The sequence below is a fragment of the Ursus arctos genome, unplaced genomic scaffold, assembly GCF_023065955.2.
Source record: "Ursus arctos isolate Adak ecotype North America unplaced genomic scaffold, UrsArc2.0 scaffold_26, whole genome shotgun sequence".
Taxonomy (NCBI): Eukaryota; Metazoa; Chordata; class Mammalia; order Carnivora; family Ursidae; genus Ursus; species Ursus arctos.
Genome location: NW_026622941.1, coordinates 3,317,691 through 3,341,836, shown reverse-complemented (window position 1 = coordinate 3,341,836; position 24,146 = coordinate 3,317,691). Strand labels below are relative to the sequence as shown.

The following is a 24,146-nucleotide window of genomic DNA, read 5'->3' as shown; positions in this document are numbered from 1 at the left end:
TCTATAGGGCCTCCTTAGCTGGGTGACTGTATCATTTGTTGTCCAAACTGGGACACTTTTGATAGGAAAAGTGAGTCCTGGCTGTTAATAATGCTGCCAGGACAACCCCTGAACTGGGTCTGTCCCCAGCAAACTTTGCTCCTAGGTGATCCAGGGGATCTTGGATTATAATTTGAGTGTGTTGGGAAAGCACTGCAGGGTTTTGAGCAGGGAATTGACATGGCCTGACTTACATTTTAGTGTAGTCGCCCCTGTTCTAGACTGTAGGGTATGAGGGTGTGCGCTCAGAGACTAGACGAGAGGATGGGTGTGATGAGGGCAGCAGAAGTCAAGGGGTCAGCGTAGGCAGATTTGGGATAGTTTTTGGAGGTACAGCTGACAGGACTTGCTGATGAATTGGGATATGGGGAGAGAAATCAAGAATGGCTCACAGATTTCCAACCTGGGCAGTTGGAAGGCCGGAGTTGCCATTCACTAAAATGGGGAGGATGGGGGAGGAGCCGGTTTGGCAGGAAAAGTCGAGACCTGTTAAGTTTGAAATGCCTCTCCGATCTCCAAGCGGGGAAGTGAGTAGGTAAATCAGATATACAAATGTGGAGTTCAGGGAGGGTCAGGGCTAAAACTAAGGAAGGCAGGACAGACTGATGGTATTCAAAAAGATCGGAAGAGATCCGCAAGGGTTGGAGTGTAGATAGGAAAAAGTAGTCCACAGACTGAACCCCGAGGTAAGTTATACAGCGTGTAAAGAAAGGGCAAATGAGGAGCATCTAGCAAAAGGACCGAGGGGTGTCCCATGGGGAGGAGAGTGCGAGTACAGGGGATGGTAACTTTCTGCTCCGTAAACGTGTCTACTGTGCTATTGGGGGAGGATGGTGTTCCGCTGCTACTTTTATTTCAGAAAAAACCTTCTGGGTTCCAGTCAGGGAACTGGGCGGGGCTTGGAGAGGACAAATGGAAACAATCCAGATTGCCCTATAAGATCTAGGTCTCCTAGGGCCAGTGACTGACTTCCATTCCCAGACCCAGCAACTCCACCGGCTTCCCAAAACGCTTACTTTGCACCGGCTTTGTCGTGAAGTCTTCCCTGCCCGCCAGGGTCCTCCTCTCCACATTCCAGAGCCTTGTGTGGTGACTCACTGTGCACCATGTCATGTTACCAAACCCATCCTGCATGTGTAAAGTAGAGTTGTGTCACAGAAAAAAGCACAGAGGGTACAGCCTGGGTGTGAAAATCCAGCCCAGCAGTACTGGAGTGCGATGGCAGGGCTGTCCGCGGCGACTTCTCACTCCTGACCTGGGTTGGCTCCTTTGCCTCCATCTCCTTCTGTAGATGGGTCTCCAGAATATTGGTTTGTGCCGGGTGGCAGTGAGGGTTAACTGGGCGGCAGTGGAAAGACTGTGGACTTTGGAACCAAAAAGAAACAGTTTGAATCCCAGTTCAGCTATTTACAGGATCTTGAGCAAATCAGGCAAACTCTTTAAACATCAGTTTTATTATGAGGAGAATGGGGAAAATAGTCCTTACCTTACAGGGTTATTGTCCCTTGGAAATTAAGCCATGTAAAATGCCTGGCAGGGTCGGTGGTTGGTCAGTCCGTAAGTGCTAGTACCACAGTTAATCGAGGAGCTGCTTGTGACCCCGTCTGTGGGGAACAGACACTTCATTCATTCATGGACTGAATTAATCTTTCTAACCGAATGGGGGGGGGTGGGGAAATGAGACAGCTGAAGCTCTGAGAGGTTAAGGGACTTGCCAGAGGTCACACACATAGATGGTGGCAAGGCCTGGATTCATTTCTAGATCTTTCTGACTCTGAACGTGGTTCTTTAACAAATACGTGGTCAGCCGCCCACCCAGAGCCAGGCCAAGCAGCGCCGTCTCCATACTCGATGCTCAGTAAATCTAGTTAACGGGCTGCTGATGCAGCTTTCCTTCCCCAGGTCTCTCTTTTAAAGCTTACCGCCCACTAGAGCCATTTAGTGCAAGCATCACAACTCTAATAGACGGATCCGAGAAGCCAGTTCAAAACCAATAGCAGACTGTGCAGGCTTTGTGAGAAATGCGGATCTGTTTTGTACGGCAGACCTAGGTCGCTGCCTTCACCCGCTCGAGGGAATATTTGCATCTTACTCCACAAACTGCCTACAACAGGCTCTTTGAAAGATGGAAAGCATATTCCCCTAAGACCCGGGAATGCTAAACAGTTAATAGATTCCCAAGGGTTTTATGTATTACCGAGATACCGACCACTATCACAGCTCATTAAATATCAAAGTTAACGCTCAGGAAGCCAAAATAATCTAAGTTCTCTGTGCCTCACTTGTCTTCCCTAGTACTCCAAGTAAGAGAAAGTTCCCGAAACCATTTGGGTATCACCCAGGTAAAATGAGAGTCACACAGATCCGAAAGGTGGAAATAGTAGACTGCTAGCGGCGCGCGGCTCCGTGGTGGTGGTCTGCCTCTTGCTTTTTAATCTCCGAGCCTTCTTGTAGCATCGGCTGCTCCAAAGTGCCCACTTTTTCCTTTTTTGGTAGAGGACCAGAGTAGTCCGCCGATTTCTGAGCGGTTTTTATCAGCTCATCTGTTTGGCTATCCTTGAGTTCCTCTTTGGTTCCCACCAGACCTTGTTGATTGGTTGTTTCACTGAGGTTCTTTGAGCTAAGTCAGGCACGCAAGTTCAGGCTGAGTGACTGGCTTCCTAGCACGATCTACTCGGCAAAAAGTTGGTTAAGTTGAGCCACGCAGCTTTCAGTAGTGCTCATGATAATGCCGAAAGTTTTCTTCGATTTGCCAGGTTGGCCACTTTCATATTCTTGGCTTTCCCCCATCTCCATGTGTGCTCTGTGTTTGGCGTAGCAGTGGTTCTGTGCTGTCTCCACTTTTGTGTACGGTTTGGGCCAGCAGTCACTTCTGTCCAGACTTGATGGTGGACCTGGATTGGCCTGCTGGCTCAGCGAACGGGAGTGGTGCAAGAGATTGGTGGGAGTGCTGGCCAATGGCAGGCTAGGTGGGAGATGGAGGGCCTTGGAATGATAGGCAGCCCTCTTGTTAGTCCAGCTATAAATGGGCTGGATAGAGTTGTGTGGCTCAGTCATGTTTGGCCATTTGTAGTGAATTTAGCAAATTTGGTAAGGCTAAGGACAATAGAGTTCTGTGAAACTGATAATTTAGTGTCAAATAAACAATGTGACTGTTTGGCCTGAGTTTCTGGGAAAGATGAATTGTTTCAAACATTCTGTTGCCTTGGTCACACCACATAGCCTGATTTGGGGTTCAGAAAATATGGTCACTGACACATCAGATAACCAGTCGATTTAATCAGATACTCATTTTTCCACTTACTGTACTTTTCCCTTTAGACATAGAGCTGGTGCTTTGATTGTGTGGGATGTAAAAACCATATACTAAATAGTTTAATCAGCCGTCCTAAGAGTCAATGTTTTATTGCATTTGTGAAGGTAAGAGTAGACTGGTAGAAATTGTATGGTATTGATGGAATCATCCTATGGTATTATGACCAATAGTGTCTAAGCTGAAGTAGATATTTTAATAATTACACTGCAGTCCAGGGAGCAGAGTTTTATTTGTGAAGGTAGAAGACATATAATATCAAGCGAGTTATTGGTGCTTCTACTCAGCATTTTTCTAATTGAGTCTAAATTTTTTCCTATTCCCAAACATATTTATCCATTTATTTTTGAAGTAGTTGTTAGGGGCACCTGGGTGGCTCAGTCGGTTGAGCGTCTGCCTTCAGCTCAGGTCATGATCCCAGGGTCCTGGGATTGGGCTCCGTATCAGGCTCTCTGCTTAGTGGGGAGCCTGCTTCTCCCTCTCCCTCTGCCTGCCGCTCTGTCTACTTGTGCTCTCTCTCTCTAATAAATAAATAAAATCTTTAAATAAATAAAAGTGGTTGCTAACCCAGAAAAAAGAGCATTTTTTCCTTCCATGTAGAGTGTTAATAGATAGCATGGCAAAGTAGTATTTAATGCGCTTGTGGTTATATCTATGTATGTAGATTAAGTATTTTTTGATAATTAGGGACTAGGGGCACCTGGGTGGCTCAGTCAGCTGAGCGTCTGCCTTTGGCTCAGGTCATGATCTCAGGGTCCTGGGATCGAGTCCTGCATCAGGCTCCCTGGTCAATGGTAAGTCTGCTTGTCCTTCTCCCTCTGCCCCGCCCTTGCTCGTGCACACGTGCACGCACACACACACACTCTCTCTCCCTAATAAATAAAAACTTAAAAAAATAATTAGAGAACAAAATATAATAACAATAAAAGGTATTTCAGTGAAACCCATTAGTCACGTATTGAGCATCTTCCATATTTAAACAAGAGCCCACAGGAAGGTCAAGGCTAAGCGTAACATAGCCTCTGCTTCAGAAAAGCTCCAAAGCCTTCCTTTATGAAACAGTCACAGATTCTGGATTTAGAATGATCTGTACCCAAACTAGCAGGCTCTCAGATACTCAGAGAAACGTGTTCCCCAGGTTGTCTCTTTAGAGCACATCCCTATTTCCCCGAGAGCGGCTGTGCTCAGTGCTAGGATTCCAAACAGCAGAGTGCTGCCTCGGCACCCCGATGCCGCTGTGTGTCGGCAGCAGGTCGGCAACCTGGGAACAACCTCACACACTAGCAGGTTAGTTCTGTGGTCTGGACGGAAGAGTCCTGATCCAGAACGGAGGAGACCTGGATTCCAGTCCTGGTTCTGCCTTTACCTTGCTTTGCCTCAGGCAGCGTCCCAGTCCTCAAGTCTTCCTGCTAGACAGACAATGGAAAAGGTCAAGGCTCCAGCAATGATGGAGTCTAAGCTCCCCCACACGCCAAGGACTCTTACCATTCTCTCTCCCTCTTTTTTTTAGAACTGAGATTAAAATGAATCGGACAGCGTATCACTTTCAAAGGCTCACACGAATGTTCGGTTCACCTCTCTTTCCAAGAAATGTGTTTTGAACATTGTCTCTCTGTATGAGTCTGGAACTTTTCCTGAGGATATTCTAAATAATCAACTCTCCCATCTTTTACATTTTCTATGAAGTCTCTTAAGTACTGCATAACTCCATGTGTGTGTCTCTTGTACTTTCAGCTATCTCTGCATTTTATGTGCCCCTGCTTTAAAAATGTAATGACTCTCTGACAAATTCCACTTTCTTTTTTAAGATTTTATTTATTTCAGAGAGAGAGAGAGAGAGCACAAGTTGGGGTGGACAGGCAGAGGAAGAGAGAGAAGCAGACTTCCTGCTGAGCAGGGAGCTGGATGTGGGGCTCGATCCCAGGACCCTGAGATCACGCCCTGAGCCGAAGACACTTAACTGACTGAGCCACCAGGTGCCCCAAATGCCACTTTGTCTTAGGTATAACAGTCAGGGGTGCCTGGCTGGCTCAGTCGGTAGAGCATGTGACCCTTGGATCTCAGGGTCATGATTTCAAGCCCCATGTTGGGCGTGGAGCCTACTTTAAATAAATAAATAATTTTAAAAAGGAATAACAGTCAATTGTTCAGAGTTAAGCTATTTTTGCATGGAGGATTCAGAAAATCCCCATGCTACATCTGCCCCCTCCCTCTACCTGTTCTTCTAACAGAGCTGCAGGGGTCTTATCTTCACTCCACACAACATGCCCCACTTCACACAACATTCCACCACCCCCGGGACACTGGACCCAAGCTGAGACCACTCAGATTCTCTTTGCTGGGAATTTGAATTCTGAGCAGAGACACACAGGTGTTTGGAGCAGAGTCTGGGGCTGGCTGCAGAGATTCCAGTCACTACCCTGGTTCTTGGCTTTTCTGGGTCCTGGTTGTGTGGTTCTCTCTGATTCTGTGAGCCACTCCAGTCTTTTTCAGAGTTACCTTTGGCCTAAATTGGGAAGGAACAGAGGGAAGGAAGGAAGGCAGGCAGGTCCATGATGCTAACCGGAACAAACTATAGTGAAGGACCAGTTTTTCCAGTTTTTGTGTTTAGTTCCCAGTCTGTCACTGACTGATGTGGTCATACTACATTTTGCCAGGATGCAGCATTCAAAACATCCAAAAATGATCTATACCATGTTCAGTGAGATGCCTCCACTGTCCCATGTTGATGTTCGAAAAGGTTCTAAATCTTACTCTGAGTTTCTATACCCATCTTGCTGAGGATTAGCATCAGCACTGAGCTGGAGCTTCTAAGGGCCCAAGAGACTTAACCTCTGAGGCGCCTGGGTAGCGCAGTCGTTAAGCGTCTGCCTTCGGCTCAGGGCGATCCTGGCGTTCCGGGATCGAGTCCCACATCGGGCTCCTCCGCTATGAGCCTGCTTCTTCCTCTCCCACTCCCCTGCTGTGTTCCCTCTCTCACTGGCTGTCTCTCTGTCACATAAATAAATAAAATCTTTAAAACAAAAAAAAAAAGAAAGAAACTTAACCTCTCCCCGAAGCTGGGATGTGTTAAAGCTGCTAATGTCTACACAGTTCCTAGGGGAAGCCCACTCAGAAGTTTTGCTTTTCCTCCTAACTTGTTGGCTGGGATTGCTCCAACCTGATCCCACCCACCCACCCCTCCTCCTCCTTGCACTCACTGTCTCCAGACTTCTTATATTCTCTGTCGAACAAGAAGTTTGCCACCATGTCTCTACTGTGAGGATAGCAGCCTGGACCCCTTGGCCTATCTCTGGAAGAATGAACAAAGTTTTTAGCAGTTCAAAAAGAAAGTGCCCTCTGAAAGAAAAGAAAGCAGGGACTCACACAGATATGTGTACATCCCTGTTCATAGTAGTATGAGTCATAGTAGCCAAAAGGTGGAAACAACCGAAACGTCCTTGAAGGATGAATGGAGAAACAAAATGTGGTCCTGTACATTCAGTGGAATATGGTTCAGCCTTAAAAAGGAAGGAAATTCTGCTGCATGCTGTAACATGGATGAGCCTTGAAAACATGGTGCTGAGTAAGCCAGACACAAAAGGCCAAATATTATATGATTCCACTTGTATGAGGTAGCTAGCCTAATCAAATTCATAGAGACAGAAAGTAGATGGTGGTTGCCGGAGACCTGGGGCCGCAAGGAATGGGGAGTTCGCGTTGAATGGGTGCAGAGTTTCAGTCTGGGAAGATAAAAAATTCTGGAGATGGTGGTGGTGGTGGTTGCATAGCAATGTGAATGTACTTAATGCTACGAAACACTTAAACATGATTGCGATGGTAAATTTTATGTTAATTATCTTTTACCACACACACACACAGATCTGGAAATTAAAGTTTTGAGAAGAGAGACAGAGGGCCCTAAGAGAGCTTTCTTAGAGGTAGCTTCGGGTTGTGCCATTGTGAGTGCCCACAGGTATTGAGAAAGACTTCAGCGGGTTAAACTTCTCAGAATGTCAGGGCTGCGATCTGTCAGTTCATTCAGGCCCTAGCCCAGGGTTGTGGCCGGAAGACCCCTAAATAGTTCTATGATGATAAACATGCCGGGCCCCTCTTGTAACTCTCCTTGTCATTCATTCATTCATTCATCCATTCACTCAGTCAGTCAGTCAGTGCATCAGTTAGTCATTCCGCATGCGTGAAGTGCCTGATCTCTACAATGGGAATATAAAATCAGGCCCAGGTAGTTTAACCCCTCTCTGAAGCAGTGATGTGTTAAAACTGCTGATTTCAGCTGATTTCTACAGTGGGGGTACAGTGATGAACAAGGCCTGGCTGCTGCCAGCACGGTGCTAATTTGCAGCCCTTTCCTCGCGCAGACTCCGTCAGAGTGCCACTGAGCTCCGGCAGCTGCAGACACGCACCGCGGCGTGATGCGCGGCCTTGAGCCAAGAATCAAAGGCCTAGGCTGCAGCCTGGCCTTGGCACTGGCTTCTGTTTGACATTAAACTAATCTGGTAAGCTATCTGTGGCTCTCTGTGTCCCCTCGGCCATGTGGAAATGCCTCACAGGATGGGGGTAAAAGTAAAAATGAGACCAAGAGTGTGAAAGAGCTCTGACATAAAACATGAGCAGGGGGGCGCCTGGGTGGCGCAGTCGTTAAGCGTCTGCCTTCGGCTCAGGGCGTGATCCTGGCGTTCTGGGATCGAGCCCCACATCAGGCTCCTCCGCTATGAGCCTGCTTCTTCCTCTCCCACTCCCCTGCTGTGTTCCCTCTCTCGCTGGCTGTCTCTCTGTCACATAAATAAATAAAATCTTAAAAAAATATATAAAAATAAAACATGAGCAGGGTCGGTCGACGTGGGCATGGGGGCAAACACGCAACTCGGGCTTCTGCCGTCGGCTGGTCCAACCTGTGAGGCTCCGTTACGATGATGTTTTGTGGAAAGGAGAAAAGTAGAGTCCCCGGATTCCTCTCTTGTCACCATGCCTTCCCTGTCCCATTCATCGCCTCTCTTTCCCCAAACAGGTCATAATAACCCCAGCTTGGCGTTGGCAAGTCACCTTCATCAGCCCTCCCAAATCCAGCAGCTGGCAGCCCTTCAGATCAGATAATGCATCTGATTCGTTTTCAGGCCTGTGCAGAAAAGAGAAGGGGCTCCACAAGCTGTTTAAAAGAGTGTGTTGTTCTAAGAGGAGACATCAGGTGGAGAGGGAGGCGGAAGGTGTGGCTCCTGACTTCTGTTCCCAAACCCAGTCCTTGTGTGGCCCTAGAAAACTTTCTCGGCTTCGGGGCTCCTCTCTCTTCCTGCTTCATTTGGATCCCATTGTGTTTTCACTCACCAAACAAAAGGGTGTGTGTAAGATAATTGTTAAGAAAATTTTGCTTAATGAGTCAGGTGCTTGGGTTTGAAAATCTCAGCTCTTTTATGTAGAAGTTGTGAGGTTTGGGCAGATAGGTACCCTTCTCACTGCCCATGGCCTCAATTTTCTCATCTGTAAAATGGGAATAATATTAATATCTACCTGAAAGGATTGTTACGAAGATTGAATGAATGAATGCTTAGCATGCTGACGGGCCTGAAAAACTACACAGATATTAGCTGTTGTGTTTATTCTCTGTTAAACGTACTTGGTAGTAACCTGTTTAGTGGGTTGAGTCGGGTAATGCATGGAGGAGGGCTTTGTCAACAGTGTTGCTCCCCTCCCAGGTCCCTTTTGGCGTTTTACTGTAGTAACCCCACAATCTTCATAATTAACATAGTTATTATCAAATATTCCCACTTCTCCCCTCTTGTCTCATTAGCTGGCTGGGTGGGGCTCGCTCTTCTCTTTTTCAAAGTTCTTCTTCCCTCCCAGTCTTTTTTTCCAGGCTTTGTTTTTTTCCTTCTGGTTCCAACTCTTTCTTTCTAGAACACCTTCTGTGTGACTGAAGGTCCTCGCAGACCTATAACTACGGAAACCACTCCTCTCCCTCAAGTGGGGGTGGAGCCACCTCCACCCAGTTGGGAAAGAGTTCTGGGATCTTGGGCCTCTACTGCTCCCTCCTCCCGCCTAAAAAGAAGTAAAAGAAAGAGCACTGCCTTTTGACTAGCTCCTGGGCTGTTGTTCCAGATGGCTCCAAACCGTCAGGGCTTCCGGAGGTAGGCAGTGTCAACCTTCAGGTGCATCCTGGGGATATTTCTGCTGAAATGACTCCATTGCCATTTTACAGAACCAGGGTTTTCCTATTCCTGTGCTGCTTCTCCTGAACTCTTTGGGACGGCAAAGACCAGTTCCCTTATCCCCAGAATGGTTTGCAGAGTGTCTTGCCTGAGGTTCCTGCAAGCCTGGAAAATCATCAAGTAACATCACATCATTCACGTCCAGTTAGCCTAGCTGTCTAATGTGGGTCTGTCTGTTTGCATAAAGCAGAACTGGCTCGTACATGCCCTGCATGTGCGCACAGGTGTGAGTGCCAGAACACGCACACGAGTCCATAGACATGTTGGTCCTCATTCTTTTTCTTTCTTTCTTTCTTTCTTTCTTTCTTTCTTTCTTTCTTTCTTTCTTTCTTTCTTTCTTTCGATTTTATTTTTAAGTAATCTCTACGCCCATCACGGGACTCGAACTCACAACCCCGAGAGCAAGAGTCTCATGCTCCACCCACTGAGCCAGCCAGGCACCCCTCAGTTTGTATCTTTCTATCTATTACAGCAGTTAGCTGAGTTCTGAGTATACAACAAGTGCTCAATACATGCCTGCTGATTTGTTGGTTCACTGATTCATTAATTCACTCTTTCCCAACCTGCTATTTGCTTACTCTTGAGTACCACTAAACTTCCTCTTTGAAAGATGCCAGGAAGGGAAAGGATTGTCCCCCATTTTCCTACATGTTCAGAAGCTTGTCTGTGTCCCAGTCCAGAAAGAAGACTGGAAACAACAAGCCTTGTGGCTTCCATGATGATCTGAGGAACCCTAAAACTACAAGTGGTCCATGTCTAGATCCACAGATGATGAGAATACCTTTTCAGTTGGCTTGGGTGAGTCTTAGAAGTCCTGGACCCTTTTATCTCTAGGTTTTCCTGAAACCATCCCACTGATTGCATCAAGGGTCTTCAGTCAGAATTCCCCTTGGACAGAACTGTGTGTGTGGCTGTAATTGTCCTGTTGACATGGACTAGAAGATGAGGCCTTAAATGTTGTTGGGGGTTTTGGTTTTGTTTTTGTTTTATAATAATGATGATGACGATATCCTAGAGGTGCCTTGGGACCTGGCCAAATCTTCCGGGGCCTCTACCGATCAAATCCATGGCTCGGGGAATGGAAAGTTACAAGCTGGGCTGTGTGCACACAGACCCTACGTTCCCAGAGCAGCGGCAGCCCCATAGAAAGGGCATTTACCCTCTCTATCTCCTCTCCTCATCTACCCCCTTAAAGTTTTATGCTTGAGTCTGGATGTTTGAGTGAACAGGAAGTACCGACAGCAGAGCTGAAATATACAAGCTCATACTTGGCACAGCTCTGATGCCTTCTTTTGGGCCCCCTTTAGGTGGCACCCAACAGGGCAGTAGGTACAGTCCCTTGCGTCTCGCTGGCAAGCGTCAGCCTGCCAGCAGCCAAAACCATTACAGCAGCTCAGGTGCTGGCTTGGCAGGGAGCTGGGGAGCAGCTGGCTGTTCTGGTTCCTGAGCTCAGCACTAAGCAGCAGCAGCTTGGGGGTGGCGGTAGGGGGCAATGGGGGAAGAGACTCATCAAGGAGGAGCTAGGGAGACACCTGGACCCCACCTCTCTCCTAGTCTTCATTACCCCCCTCCCCAGCACACACCTGTGCTGGGAGAGAGAGTGAGCTGACTGAGCAAACCACTTCTCATCTTCCTCCGGGCCAACGCCTGCTCGCAGACACAATGCTGGATTGTTTACCTTCATGTTGGGAAGGAAGAGGCTCAGAAATCAGGAAGGGGGGAGCAGGCCTATATGAAGATGCTTTCATGTCCAATTTTTAGCTGTTTTGGGATACTTGGGTCTCCACACTCCCTCTTGCTTTTCTTTGGCTTATATGGAGAGGTGTCTGTGGCCAAGTTAGAAAGAGTAAGGAAATAGTCTGGGACTGTGGGGGAGGGGGGTTGGCAGGTGTGGGTGGTGAGGGGGAGTTAATAAGGGAGGGGACAGTTTGGTGACTAAATGAGTGCCTGACACCAGGTGATAATGATGGTGGTGGTAGAGGTGGACGGAAATCCTCATGTATTCAGTTGAGACTGGTGGAATTAAGGACACGAGCTTTTGTCCTCGGTTCAAATACTGGCCTCTTTCACTTACGACCTCTGACTTTCAGCAAGATTTTTAACTTCTAAGCCTTGTTTTCCTGAAATATTCTATATTTCATTTAATATGAGTATATATATGCATATAGGCCTCACACATCAATGTTAACTGGTAAGGTTACGTGAATAGTAAGTCCTCTTGCATCACGGTGTCCTGGGCTGGAAAGAAAGGTTAGGGCACACAGCTCTGTCTCTGCCACTGGAGCTTTGTGTTTGCCTCAGGGACTTCCTCCCAGGTGCCAGTCCCTGGTACCATCCCTGACTGGCTGTGTCACTGCAGGTTTGCAGGGGGGGTGGGGCTCCAGGCCCTGCCAGCTTCTAGACATAGGGGCTTTGTTCTGCTGAGGACATGTGACTGGCCCTAAAGGGCACTCCAAGGTCAGAGCCACAGAGCCACAGAGTCTTGCTTTTTTGTCCTAGGACTCAGTGCTGGTTGCTGGCATTTGTGGAACCGTGCCCTGGGTGGCATGACCTCACATTCCCTTGGCAACCTCTTGTCCTCTGGATTCATCACCTCTCCTCTGGACAGACGCTGGGCTACTAAACAAAATCTCTGCATTCACCCTGGATCCTTGGGTCCCTTACATCTGATGGAGCCCTTCGGGACCAGCCCTCCTAGGCTCCTCCTTCAGCCCACCTTCCCACTGCCCTGGAGGTCAGTCGGCTTCCTGTTTTTCAAAGAGAGTTTTATTCAGGGAAGGTTCTAGGTGCTAGCGCTTTCCGGTGGAGCCCTGCTTCAGGCTGGAGAAGAGCTTCAGAAAGATCATTTCCATGGCCCCCACCTGCCCCCCAGTGCTTCCACTTCTCTTTCAGACATTACTCCCAGCTCCACCTCTCCTGGGGACACCCCAGCCTAGGCTCCCCATCTTAGGAAATGGCACCTCTAACCTTCCAACTGCCCAGGTCAGAATCTTCAGATCATTCTTGATTCCTCTCCTCATATCCAATCCGTGAGCAAAGCATGTCAGCTGTACTTTGAAAATCTATCCAAAAGCTGCCCGAACCATAAGGGACTTCCTTTCCTCCTGGTGTAAATGTCCCTGTTGACCACATGACAGCCTGCCAAGGGAATCAGGCCAGAGGTCAGGAGAAATGAATGTAAGTTTCGGGTCTGCCACATTGTGATGAATAATAAAATCATAAGCTACAACCTGCTTATTACTGATTATGTTCCAGGGACTAAGTCCTTTACGTGGATTATCTTATTCACTGAGTGACCTTGGGCTGATGACTTCACCTGTCTGTTTCTGTTTTATCATTTCTAAAATGGAGATGACAACAGTCCATGGGGAGATTGTGAGGAGGCTGTGAAATAATGTACGTGAGAGTCTTTGAAAAAAGCACCAAGGGATAGATGTATCCCATATTTTCAGCAAAGAGCCAATGTGATCATCTTCAGGCCTCTGAAGAGTTCACATTGCACCGAAGACAGATGTTGGCAAAATTCCAGCTGATGGTGAATTTGATAGCCCAGCTTTGTGAGGGCAGAATGTGAGGCCCATGGTGGTGCTTTATCTGTCACCTGAGATCGGGGTGTCTGTCTCCTGGCACAAGTGTGACACCTGTTGCAGGAGAAACAGGCCCTGGCAGCTGGCGCCCTGGGAGGAGAGGTCTGGCCAGGAGCAGGAGGAGTTCACTTATCAGAGGGCAAGTGACAAGTGTCAATAGTTAAATCAGCACGTTCTTTAGCTCCAGGTTCCCCCAAGGGGCAGAGCAATACCTGGGGATCCACTGACAGGGTTAATACACAGGCAAAGAAACGGGAAGAGGAATTACCAAATGCCCAGCACACTGCCTGATGCCTGATACCACTCAGCGAAAGTTAACAGGGGGGTGGATGGGCAGTGAGGAGGAAGGGAGAGTAATACCCGGGAAACAGACAAAAAGCATCATCCACTGCTTTGCTACCACTGAGTCCCTGCTGGCCCACAGTCTGCTTGCTTCTCTGGTCGGTAAGCAAAGAGAGAAGAGAATAAGAGAACTACTGGCCATTTGCAGTTTACAAAATTGTAAAGGGGCTTGAACTCATATCTGACTCCCAGGTCTGGAACCCCAAACTCATTGAGGAAGGAGTGCTTACTGAGTACTTACAGTGTGTCAGATTACTTGCTCAAGCAGTCATCATTTATAAGTGGTAGATAGACAATTAGGTCTGACTCTAAAGCCTTGCTTGTCTTTCTTCTGTAGTCTGAAGTCTGCAAACGGAATTTCCTACTCCTGAACTTACTAAAGGCTGGGCTGTTGGCTACTCCAGTCTCTAAGTATCTCAGAGCCATCTCAACACCTGTGACCAGGTGCAGGGCCTGGTTGGCTTTCACCTCACTGATAGCCTCTGTCCCCCAACCTCCCACCAGTGGATTTGTGCTTGTTCACTGAGAGAACCGTCTCTTACCTTCTTTCACAGAGAAACAGAGCCAGACACCAGGTAAAGGTGATGAAGGCAGATTTTATTCAGTGCTATCATGATATAGGAAAGAGAGTTCAGGAGAGAACTAAACTCAATTCTGAATACAGCAAAGACAGCTGGGGATTTATAGCCAGCAAGCAGAGTGAGGGGGCCAGGAGATGGAAAATTACCAAGAGGAGATTCTTGGGGGTAGGGGGATTCTTGCTAAACTGGCCTAACAGGATTCTTGCCAAAAGCAGGCTGAGGACTTAGACATCAAGCAAGGGTGGGAGGATGAGGAATTGATCAGGTATCAAAGGTGCGGGGGATTCCTTCTAAAAATACTTAATAGGATTCTTCCTCAACACGGGGCTGGGCCAGCCAAGCACAGGGCCCAAGGACAAGGCCTACTCAGAAGGAGGGCTCAGAAGAGCCTGTCTAAAATTTGGTAAAGGAGACAGTCTTCATCATTTCCCAGGAAATGCCAGTGATAGTTTACTGTGTCTCGGGTTGTCTCACCTTTGGTGTGATTTCCAAGAGTCAAAGAATTTTTCTGGAGCTGAAAACTAGTCTATGAGAAAGAATGTACATCTGAGACATACTGTAATTCCCATCGATAGGGGAAGTAGTGTTTTTATTATTATTTCCTCACAACTTTGTCTAGAAGTAGATAGCTTTTAGTTGTAAGAGCAAAGTCAAGGAAGAGATGACCCAATCATTCAGAGGCAGAAGCAAGGCAGAGCCTGCCCACCCCTCCCCACCGTGTGACTCATTCATCACCCAGGCACCTGAGCTCCCCAACCACTTGCCAACCGCTCCTCGGACTTGGAAAGGGCTGGCGCTCTTAAATGTGTCCTCGTTGGGATTAACAGATGAACAAACAGCTCTCTCCTGAGCTCATCCAGAAATGCAGGGTGTGGGTCTGGGAGCATTCTTTCTCTTCCTCCTTCCCATATCCTCACCTCACTTTATTGGCCCCAGAATCCTGCTTCCCCAGGACATCCCCCTGCACTGAACTAGTCTGACCTGTTCCTGCCTGCCAGCTGGCCGGCCATGGAAACAGGAGAGACCTTGATGGCAGAAGGATAAGCCTGCAGAAGTCTCCATAAACATAACATGAGCAGAGGTTTAAAGTCTGTGCAGAAACCCAGAGGCACAGATCCCCAGCTGAGGCCTCTGCCCCTGGGACTCTTCAAAGTTTGTGCCAAAAAGTGCCCACAGGAGAAAATGTAGGCGGAATGAGAAAACGCTGGCTTGTGAGACAGGGAGGCTTTCTGTCTGATCTGGCTTCAAAACAACTCACTCTGTGACTTTAAACTCTGCGCTGCTCTTTCCCAATCTGTAAAATGGGGGTCATCAGACCAGGCCTAGCTCACAAGATTCTTTTAATTAATTAATTAACTTATTTGAGGGGGGCACGCATGCATGCGCACACGTGGGAGAGGGGGAGAGAGAATCTCAAGCAGATTCTGTGCTGAGTGTGGAACCTGATGCAGGGCTGGATCATGACCTGAGTCAAAATCAAGAGTCGGATGCTTAACCAACTGAGCCACCCAAGGCACCCCTCTCACAAGAGTCTTATAAGGCTCAGATGAGATCATTCCTCTGAGATGCTTAGTAAGCACTAAAGGGCCGCATCAAACAGAACTGGAAGAAAAGCATCCCCCTACCATGGCAACCCCCCTCCCGGAGTCAATTACATAAACACACAAATTGTTGGTATCCACCTTCTGCCAGCCCACATTCATACATTGTGCTCTTTCCTCTGTGGCTTGTTGGCTGTGTCTCAACTGGGCTCACAATGGGGTTCTTGACACTTCTGCTCTGGGCCAGCTATTGGCTCCCAGTGGTCAGGGACCATGAGTCTAACTCCTTTTGTGCAGCACCCACCACATCTTGATGGAGTTGTTGGAGAGAGAGTAGTAGCCCAGTGGGGATCTGGACACTTGGGAGTCAGTCTTAGCTTTGTTGCTCTTTGTTAAGTGAGCTGAGAGAAGTCATTTGGCCGGCTGGGGTCCCATTTTCCTCATCTGAAATGAGGACCAGATGACCTTGAAAGCCTCTGCTAGCTCCTGATAGTCAATGATTTGGGTTCACGGCCAGCAGTGGTTTGGTTTCACATATTCAAAGTCTGACAGTCATGCCCGAGGGGCCCCCTTGACATGTGGGGGGGCTTGAACCCTCCCAGTGCATGGCCGTGCTAACCACCGAACCCTGACTCCTGCAGCCTCACCCTCAGCACAGCGCTTTGCTCCTTAACTCTTCGCTGGGACCCCAACAGTTTCCTGTTCCCCACCAGCGAGACAACCCTGCTGTCTTCCTGGGCTCGGAGGAAGGGGACTGAGTGAGAAAGGGATCAAGCTTAGTTCCACTGCCTTTCACAACAATTTCCCCACAGTGGCTTTCAGGAGCAATCAGCCTCAGAAGGCAGCTGGGGAAGAGTCAGCTCGTAATGTCGGGCACACTCCATGGACAAATGGATGGTGTTCCATTTTCACCTGCCCTCGCTCCTTCTCTGATTATGGAAGACAGCAAATTTTAATGTGCTAGGAGCTCATTTTCTCTCCCTCTGTGCTACTGACCTTGGCTAAGGTTGTAACTATCTCCCGACCCTCCCCCCACTTCATGCCCATTGTAGGAAGAGGTGTGAGGAGTGGCAGAATGGAAGAAACTTAACTCTTTTATTCCCCCCAAATCTTACAGACCTATGAGGTCTTCATGTTCTGTTGACCTTGTTTCTCTTTTCTTTCCCTTCCATAGGATATGGCAGCTGGAGAGAACTGGCCAAGGCTCTGGCCAGCAGGAACATTCCAGCTGTGGATCCAAATCTCCAGTTTTATCATCCCCAGAGGCTGGGCCCCAAGGTATGTGGTGGGGCCAGCCCATTTTCCCTACTAGTGCATTAACATGGGTCCTCAGCTGTCCATGACCTTGTAGCCTTAAGGGAATCCCCTACTTTTCTGTGGTAAGAGAGGCCAAGGAGAGAATTTCTGGGATTGTACTCGGACATCACAGGATCTCGTTAGCTGGGTGGGTAGAGATGTCCATCCCGCCCTCCTCGAAGCCTTCCTCATGCAGCTCAAGAGGCCCAGAATTGAACTGGTCCAGGCATGTGGCCTTCGTCTCCAATAGCAGCAGAGAGCTTAAGGCAGAACCATCACGTCCTGCCTCCTGCTGGCCTGAGGCCTAGGCTGGTGCCTTGGTAATGATCCCAGATACTCACTGCGAAGAGTCAGAGATGAGGAGGTAGGCGTCATGTATAGCTGCAAATGGCTGGGGCACAGATATGTCATGGAGCATTTTTTCTATAGTGTTTCTTGGGCCCGTGGTCCCTAGGGAGGTAGGAAGCGCTCTGGGTGGGAATTAAGGAAATCGAGGTCTAATTCAGTCTGGAACCCTAAGATTGAGCCTCTGAGCCTAGAAGAGACATGGATCTCCAAGGCTGGACCAGAAACAAACTGAACCCTCGAACCTGCATGGTGGGTAGGGAAGGGCTGGGATGTCCCCAAGGGACTTCCACTTGTTAGGACAAATGAGTGACAGACGTGGGCAGAGTCCTGGGGGGATGTAGAGGAAGACCGAGGTAAGTTCCTGTTCTCAGAAGACTGATCTAATTAGGAATTATTTTTCAAAAAAAGAAAAAGAAAAATTTTTTTCCATATGGGAAGACAGAAAATTCAGGAAAGCAAAAGAACCTCAGGAAAGTATACATTGATGAAACTGTAAGGGGGTGTCTTTCTGAGGGACACAGGGTGAATAATAAATGGGAGTGTCCCTTATATTGATAAGCTTCCCAGGGGCAGGGACTATGTCTCCTGGCCCCCTACCTCCCCACAGGCACTTTCAGGGGGCTCCCAATCCTGGTATTCCCACCAAGTTCATTCTTCACTCTTTCTTCTGCCAGGACCAAGACGTGGATCGAGGTGGGAGTGGTAACAACAGCTACCTGAGGTGGAATAAGCCCGTCCCCTGGCTCTCAGAGGTAAGGGATTCTCCGCTGCTCCTGTTCTTGGAGATGGCCAAAACATTGTTTTCACAGATAATTCCAGAGACCATAGAAAATTTTCTTCTAGTGGTTATTATTAAAAATTTTCACCCAGGGGTGCCTGGGTAGCTACTCGGTTCAGCGTCTGTCTCCTGATTTCGACTCAGGTCATGATCTCAGGGTCTTGAGATTGAGCCCCAAGGTTGGGCTCTGCGCTGGGCTTAGAGCCTGCTTAACATTCTCTCTCTCCCTCTGCCCATCTTCCCCTCCGCAACTCCCCCTACCCCCGCCACTTGCGTGAGCTCGTGCTCTCTCTTTCTTTCCCCCCAGCCCCCCCATTTTTTTTTTTTTAACCTGATTTGGGAAAAAGAAAAGGGCTTCAGGTTCATTCAGTTTTCTTCCTTTAGAGAAGGAGAGCATTTGCTCTGAGCCTATTGTGTGCTGGTTTTTGCATATCATCCCATATGTTTTATGACCCTGTAAGATAGTATCATTGTCCTCATTTTATAAGTGAGAAAAACAGGGCTCAGGAAAGCTACATGACTTTCACATCCACATCATTCTTAAAGATAGGCTTCCCAAACTGTCTTTCTTGGACTAGTAAGTCTCATAAGGTATTCCAGGGAGAAAGGAGTCCGTTGTTAATTAAATAAGGCTTCAAACTATATACTACATGCACTTCTTGGAAATACACAATAACATAGGAAAGTTTCCGAGAAGTTCTGTAGTGAGCTGTTCAACTTAGTTTAGCTCAGCAGGTACCAAACCTATGTGTCTCCTGCCTTTTTTTTTCCCCCATGAAATATCTCTTAATATTCTACGAAACTAGTATTCTAAAGAACATACTCTAGGAAAAGCCGCTTTAGAAGAAAAAAAATTTTTTTTAAGATTTTTTTATTTATTCATTTGACAGAGATAGAGATAGCCAGCGAGAGAGGGAACACAGCAGGGGGAGTGGGAGAGGAAGAAGCAGGCTCTCAGTGGAGGAGCCTGATGTGGGGCTCGATCCCGGAACGCCGGGATCACGCCCTGAGCCGAAGGCAGACGCTTAATGACTGAGCCACCCAGGCGCCCGCTTTAGAAAATTTTTATAGGAAGTGGTTAAACGTGTGAATAAGAGTTGCTATGATACCTTTCACTTATATAGGATCTGAAAGATTCTTTTTCTTTGGTAAATAAACTGAGGCACAGAGAGGTTAATTAACTTGCTTATGCCAAGATTCCATAGTAGCATGGTGCTTTGGGGGTGAAAATTTTAAATTTGGGCTTCATATTTTACAACTTGCCCATAACCCAGTGCCTTTTCATCCTGAGACCTGTGGACACGTATTACTTTTCTTGGCTGAGTGGTATTGGCCAGCCCACTGTCTTTATCCATAGCTGTCACAGATTGAGCTTTTCTCAGCCTGCATGATTTATTTCCAATCCACGTATTTGCTGTGGGGCAGGAGTGAAGGAGGCAGTATCGTGCTAAAAGTAATGTGTTAGGTTATCCATGCCGTGAAACTGCCTCCGTTTAAAGCCTTGAGAGAAGACAGATTACAACACTGGCACACCTGTACTAGGTGACATCATCAGGTGATTACACCCCACCCCACCTGGAGTTTCGACAAGAGGGTGCCTTAAAAACCATTGATCCAATGATCTAGCCCTTCAGTCCTTAGAGGACAGTTGGGATCATTTTCCTTTCTTTATATTTTTTGTTGTTGGTTTGTGTTTTTTTAAGATTTATTTATTTATTTGAGAGAGAGCAAGGGCAGGGCGGGTGGGGGGGGAGGGGCAGAGGGAGAGAATCCCAAGCAGACTCTGTGCTGAGCAAGACATGGGACCCGATCTCACGACCCCGAGCCCATGACCTGAGCCGAAATCTCCTAAGAGTCCAGCACTCAACTGACTGAGCCACCCAGACACCCCGGATCATTTTTCTTAATGAACCAATTATTTTGAAAGATTACGACTGCATAACATTCTGCATTTAATAATCATTAATTTCCCCACTTTTTTTGGCCAGTCAAGGATGGAGATATATATGAAATTAAAACTGAACAAACTGTAAATAGTGATTAAAATAGGATTAACTTTTTAAAGAAATACTTGATTTTTTAATAAGTATATATGGCCTTTTGGTGATAAATGCCTGATCTCCATTGACTTTTTTTTTTTAATATTGAAAGTTGCTTTACCAGGGTGCCAGGGTGGCTCAGTTGTTTACATGTCTGCCTTCTGCTCAGGGCACAGGTCACGATCCCAGGGTCCTGCTCAGCACAGAGCCTGCTTCTCCCTCTCCCTCTGCTCCTCCCCCAGCTCATTCTCTCTCGCGCTTTCTTTAAAATAAATAAATAAAATATTTTATTTTTTTATTTTTTTTAAAGATCTTATTTATTTGACAGAGAGAGACAGCCAGCGAGAGAGGGAACACAGGCAGGGGGAGTGGGAGGGGAAGAAGCAGGCTCCCAGCGGAGGAGCCCGATGTGGGACTCGATCCCAGAATGCTGGGATCACGCCCTGAGCTGAAGGCAGACGCTTAACGACTGAGCCACTCAGGCACCCCTAAATAAAATCTCTTAAGAAAGTAGCTTTTACAAAAAAAAAAAAAGAGTAGCTTACAAAATCCTCGTTACAGTCTTCATGGATCTTCAGAGAATCACTGATCCAATCATCTTATTTCACCAACAAAGAAAACAAGGCCCCTTCGAAACAAGACCTAAATAACTAAGGTCTGCAGCCACAGGGCTGCATGGTGGTCCCTGCCCCCACCACTGGGGCCTCTCTGTTCCCATCTCCTTACCTGTCTCCTGCGCTTTTGACAGACAGTTTCAGCAGGTTAATGAATGATGTATGTTAGCTGTCAAGAGCTGTCAGGTGGTACTATTATCCCCCTTTTGTAGGTAATGGCTCAGAGAGGGGTTAACTCGTGGCATCACTAGAACACAGCTCTGCTCTGATGGTGAGCAAGGACAGAGGATAAGAAAGCTGACAGTGCTCTCTTCTTTTCTCTCTGCCCCAGTCTTTAGCCAGCAGTGCAGGGTCTCTGAGCCAGAAGTCACTCTGGAAAGCTAAGCAGCCATGGGCAACTCTCTTTGCTGTGTCAGAGAGACTGTCAGAGTGGATGGCTGTGGGGCTGGCCTTCATGGGGTAACCCCTCAAAAACGTATTCATGGCACCCCAAATCACAGACCCTAGTTCACAAACCCCACTGATGAACAAACCTCAATGCCAATTTATTCATTTATGTCCATTGACCAAAACACTGTCTGATACTCAGGATGTTCCATCTGGAAACCAAAATAGTTACAAGAAAGAAATCTGGTGAATCCAGAATAAGATTATAGCAAGTCAGCATTTCCCTGGGTCAGGCCACGCTGGCTTTGGTGAGCTGGTGTCTCTTGAAGAGAGGGCTGAGACCCAGAATCTTCTTCTCAGGCTTACCTTTTTTTTTTTTTTAATAACAGTTTTATTGAGATGTAAATTAAATACTATGAAAGTCATCCATTTAAGGTGTGTGATTTAATAGCTTTTACTAGATTCATAGAGTTATGTATCCATGGCTGTTAATTTAGAGCACTTTCATTACCACAGAAAGAAACTCCATACCTGTTAGCCATCACTCCTCACCACCCCCATCCTACAAGCCCTATGCAAACAATAATCCACTTCCTTTTTTCTTTTTAAGGAATACTTTTTTGGGGGGTACTTTTTATTTTTTTTTAAGTAAGCTCCATGCCCAACATGGGGCTTAAACTCACGACCCTGAGATCAAGAGTCACATGCCGTACCAGCTGGGCCAGCCAGGGCGCCCAATAGTCTACTTTCCGTCTCTCTAGGTCTGCCTGTTCTGGACATTTCATATAAATGGAGTCAGACAATGTGACCATTTGTTTCTGGTTTCTTTCACTTAGCATGATGTTTTCAAGGCTCATCCATGCGGTCGCCTGTACCAGCACTTCATTTCTTTTTATGGTTAAGTACTATTCCATTGTGTGGCCATACCACATTTTATTTATCCATTCTCAAGTATACTCTCTGTGATCGGCTCCTGCCTCTGCTGGGGGCAGAGGTGACTGCTCCTGCATTCATGCCATGTGCCCCTGACACCTCTTGCAATAACCGCTGGCACAGTGACACCAACTGTTAACACGTCTCTCTCCTTGGAGGACCCTATCTCTGTTCATCTCTAACCGGTCCAAAGCAGACATTCAGCGCTTATCGAATAAATGAAGGAACATCCGGTTCCAAGCTTAGCTTCTGCAAGCATTTGTTCATTCAAATAATCAAGATATTCTGTAAGCACAGAGGAGGGAAGCTATTAACTCTGGTGAGGAAGTCAGAGAAAGGATGAGCCAGGGTTTGCCAGGTGGGGGAGAAAGGAAAAGGCCCTCCCACCTGGAAGTAGTGTTTATAAAGACCTGGAGAGGTGAAGGAGCGTGACAGAGCATGACAGAGACAGGGAGATGGGTATGAGTAGCGTGTAGGTGTGTGACAGGGAGTGGCAGGAGCTGAGGCTGGGAAGGTAGGTCAGTCGAAAAGACCTCAAGCGTCAGGGTGAGGTTTTGTTCTGAAGTCATTTGGGAGTCTCTAGAGGTTTGAAGCCCCCAAGTGACATGATCAGGTCTATGCTTTAGAAAGACAGTCTTACAGGCAGTGTGAAGAATCAGTGGAGGGAGAGAAGCTTTCCTTCAGTGAGGAGGCTCTGCTGCAGGCCTGGCAAGCCCAGTGGGGCCTGGCAGAGGCAGTGTTGTGGGAATGGAAGACAGTGGACGTTCCTGTCTGAGGACCCACCAGGCTGGCCTTCCCCCTCCTGCATCCATACTCCCAGATACCCTCCCCACTTCCACAGGGTTAACTGCTGTGTGTTTTGGGGGAGTCAGTTTACCTGTCTGGGCCGCAATAATCTCACCTCTAAAATGAGAGGGTTCCAACAAATATTTTTTCCACTACTTACAACTGGAAGTTCCAAATCCGTCATTGGCCGTGGACATACTCTGGTGATGGGAGTAACCAGTGTCCTTCCCTGGGCCTTCGCTCCTGCTGGACAATGGAGAGAGTGGGCAAAGGGTGGTGCTGATGAGCTGGCGTCCCTCATCCCTGCCAGATACAAAGTCTCTAAAACTTGGAGAGACACAGATACTGGTGGGGTTGCCACTGTGGGCCTGGGGAGGAAGATGGTGCCCACTGGTCCCGCAGAGACTCCCACCTACAGCCTGAGAGTGGGTGAAGCATGGTTGAGGTCTACCTTGATGAAGAGTGAGGGCCTAGATCTCAGAGGAGAGGGCTAGTCCTTCCTACACCCTCCTCATGTCCCCTGCCTTCCATTCCCTGGAGCATTTCAGGCTACCCCTGCTAGAGCAAGCAAGGCCCTCAGTGGGAGGCAGGGAGGTGGGAGGCGGGGAGGTGGGAGGCAGCCAGCCCAGCTCCATCCTCCTTCCCTCCTTCCCCTGCCCAAACCCCTTGTGGCCTCTGGCCTCTTTCTTGGCTGAACACAACCGATTTCTCTGGTGGCATGCCCTCCGTCCGCAGTTTGCTGTGGATCTGACTACACTGCCCTAAAAGTCTCCCAGGGAGGGGCTGAGAGGAGGTCATTTGTAGGAGACAACTGAGTCTTGTAAACTGGACTTAAGGAATTTCCCCAGAAGTAGCACAATGTCCCCATTCTTTCCTTCCAAGGAGCCTCAGCCCGCCCCCCACCTACCCAGCCCACATTCTCTCCCCCACCCATCCCAGTCCCCCACTCATATTCCCAGTGTGATGGCTGCTTCCCAAGGCCCCACATGCTCAGCTTTGACCAGGCCAGTGTGCCCAGGAAGTGCCAGGCTGCTAAAGGGACGGGGAGTGACAGGCTCTCCCATGTCCTTTCTGGATCCAGCTGTGGGGTTGTGTTTCCTCAGAGGCCGCACCTCAGATCCTTGGCATTCGTGTGCAGGACTTCTCCCCCCACCATCCGAACCTCCAGATCTCTTGCTGAAGCCCTTGTGCCACTTCCTTTTATCTGGGCTTCCAGTCTGGGTGTCCCTTCCTCCTCTGTTTTCCTCAGGGCAGCCCAGATTTTTATATCTGATGGGCCACAGTGGGGAGGGAAGGGCAGGGCCTGTTTGTATAGAGTAATTGAGGCCCCACCTCCCACAACCTGGAGATTAAGCTCTG

The 24,146-nt window shown here is 47.9% G+C and overlaps 1 protein-coding gene across 1 annotated transcript in view; it reads left to right on the top strand.

The window, feature by feature from the left end:
• B4GALNT3 (beta-1,4-N-acetyl-galactosaminyltransferase 3) overlaps positions 1-24,146 on the top strand; it is an 87,055-nt gene that overhangs the window by 44,711 nt on the left and 18,198 nt on the right. The window contains exons 2-3 of the mRNA XM_057319001.1: positions 16,781-16,884; positions 17,925-18,002. Coding sequence (XP_057174984.1) covers positions 16,781-16,884; positions 17,925-18,002 — 182 coding nt within the window. The remainder of the gene's footprint in view (positions 1-16,780; positions 16,885-17,924; positions 18,003-24,146) is intronic.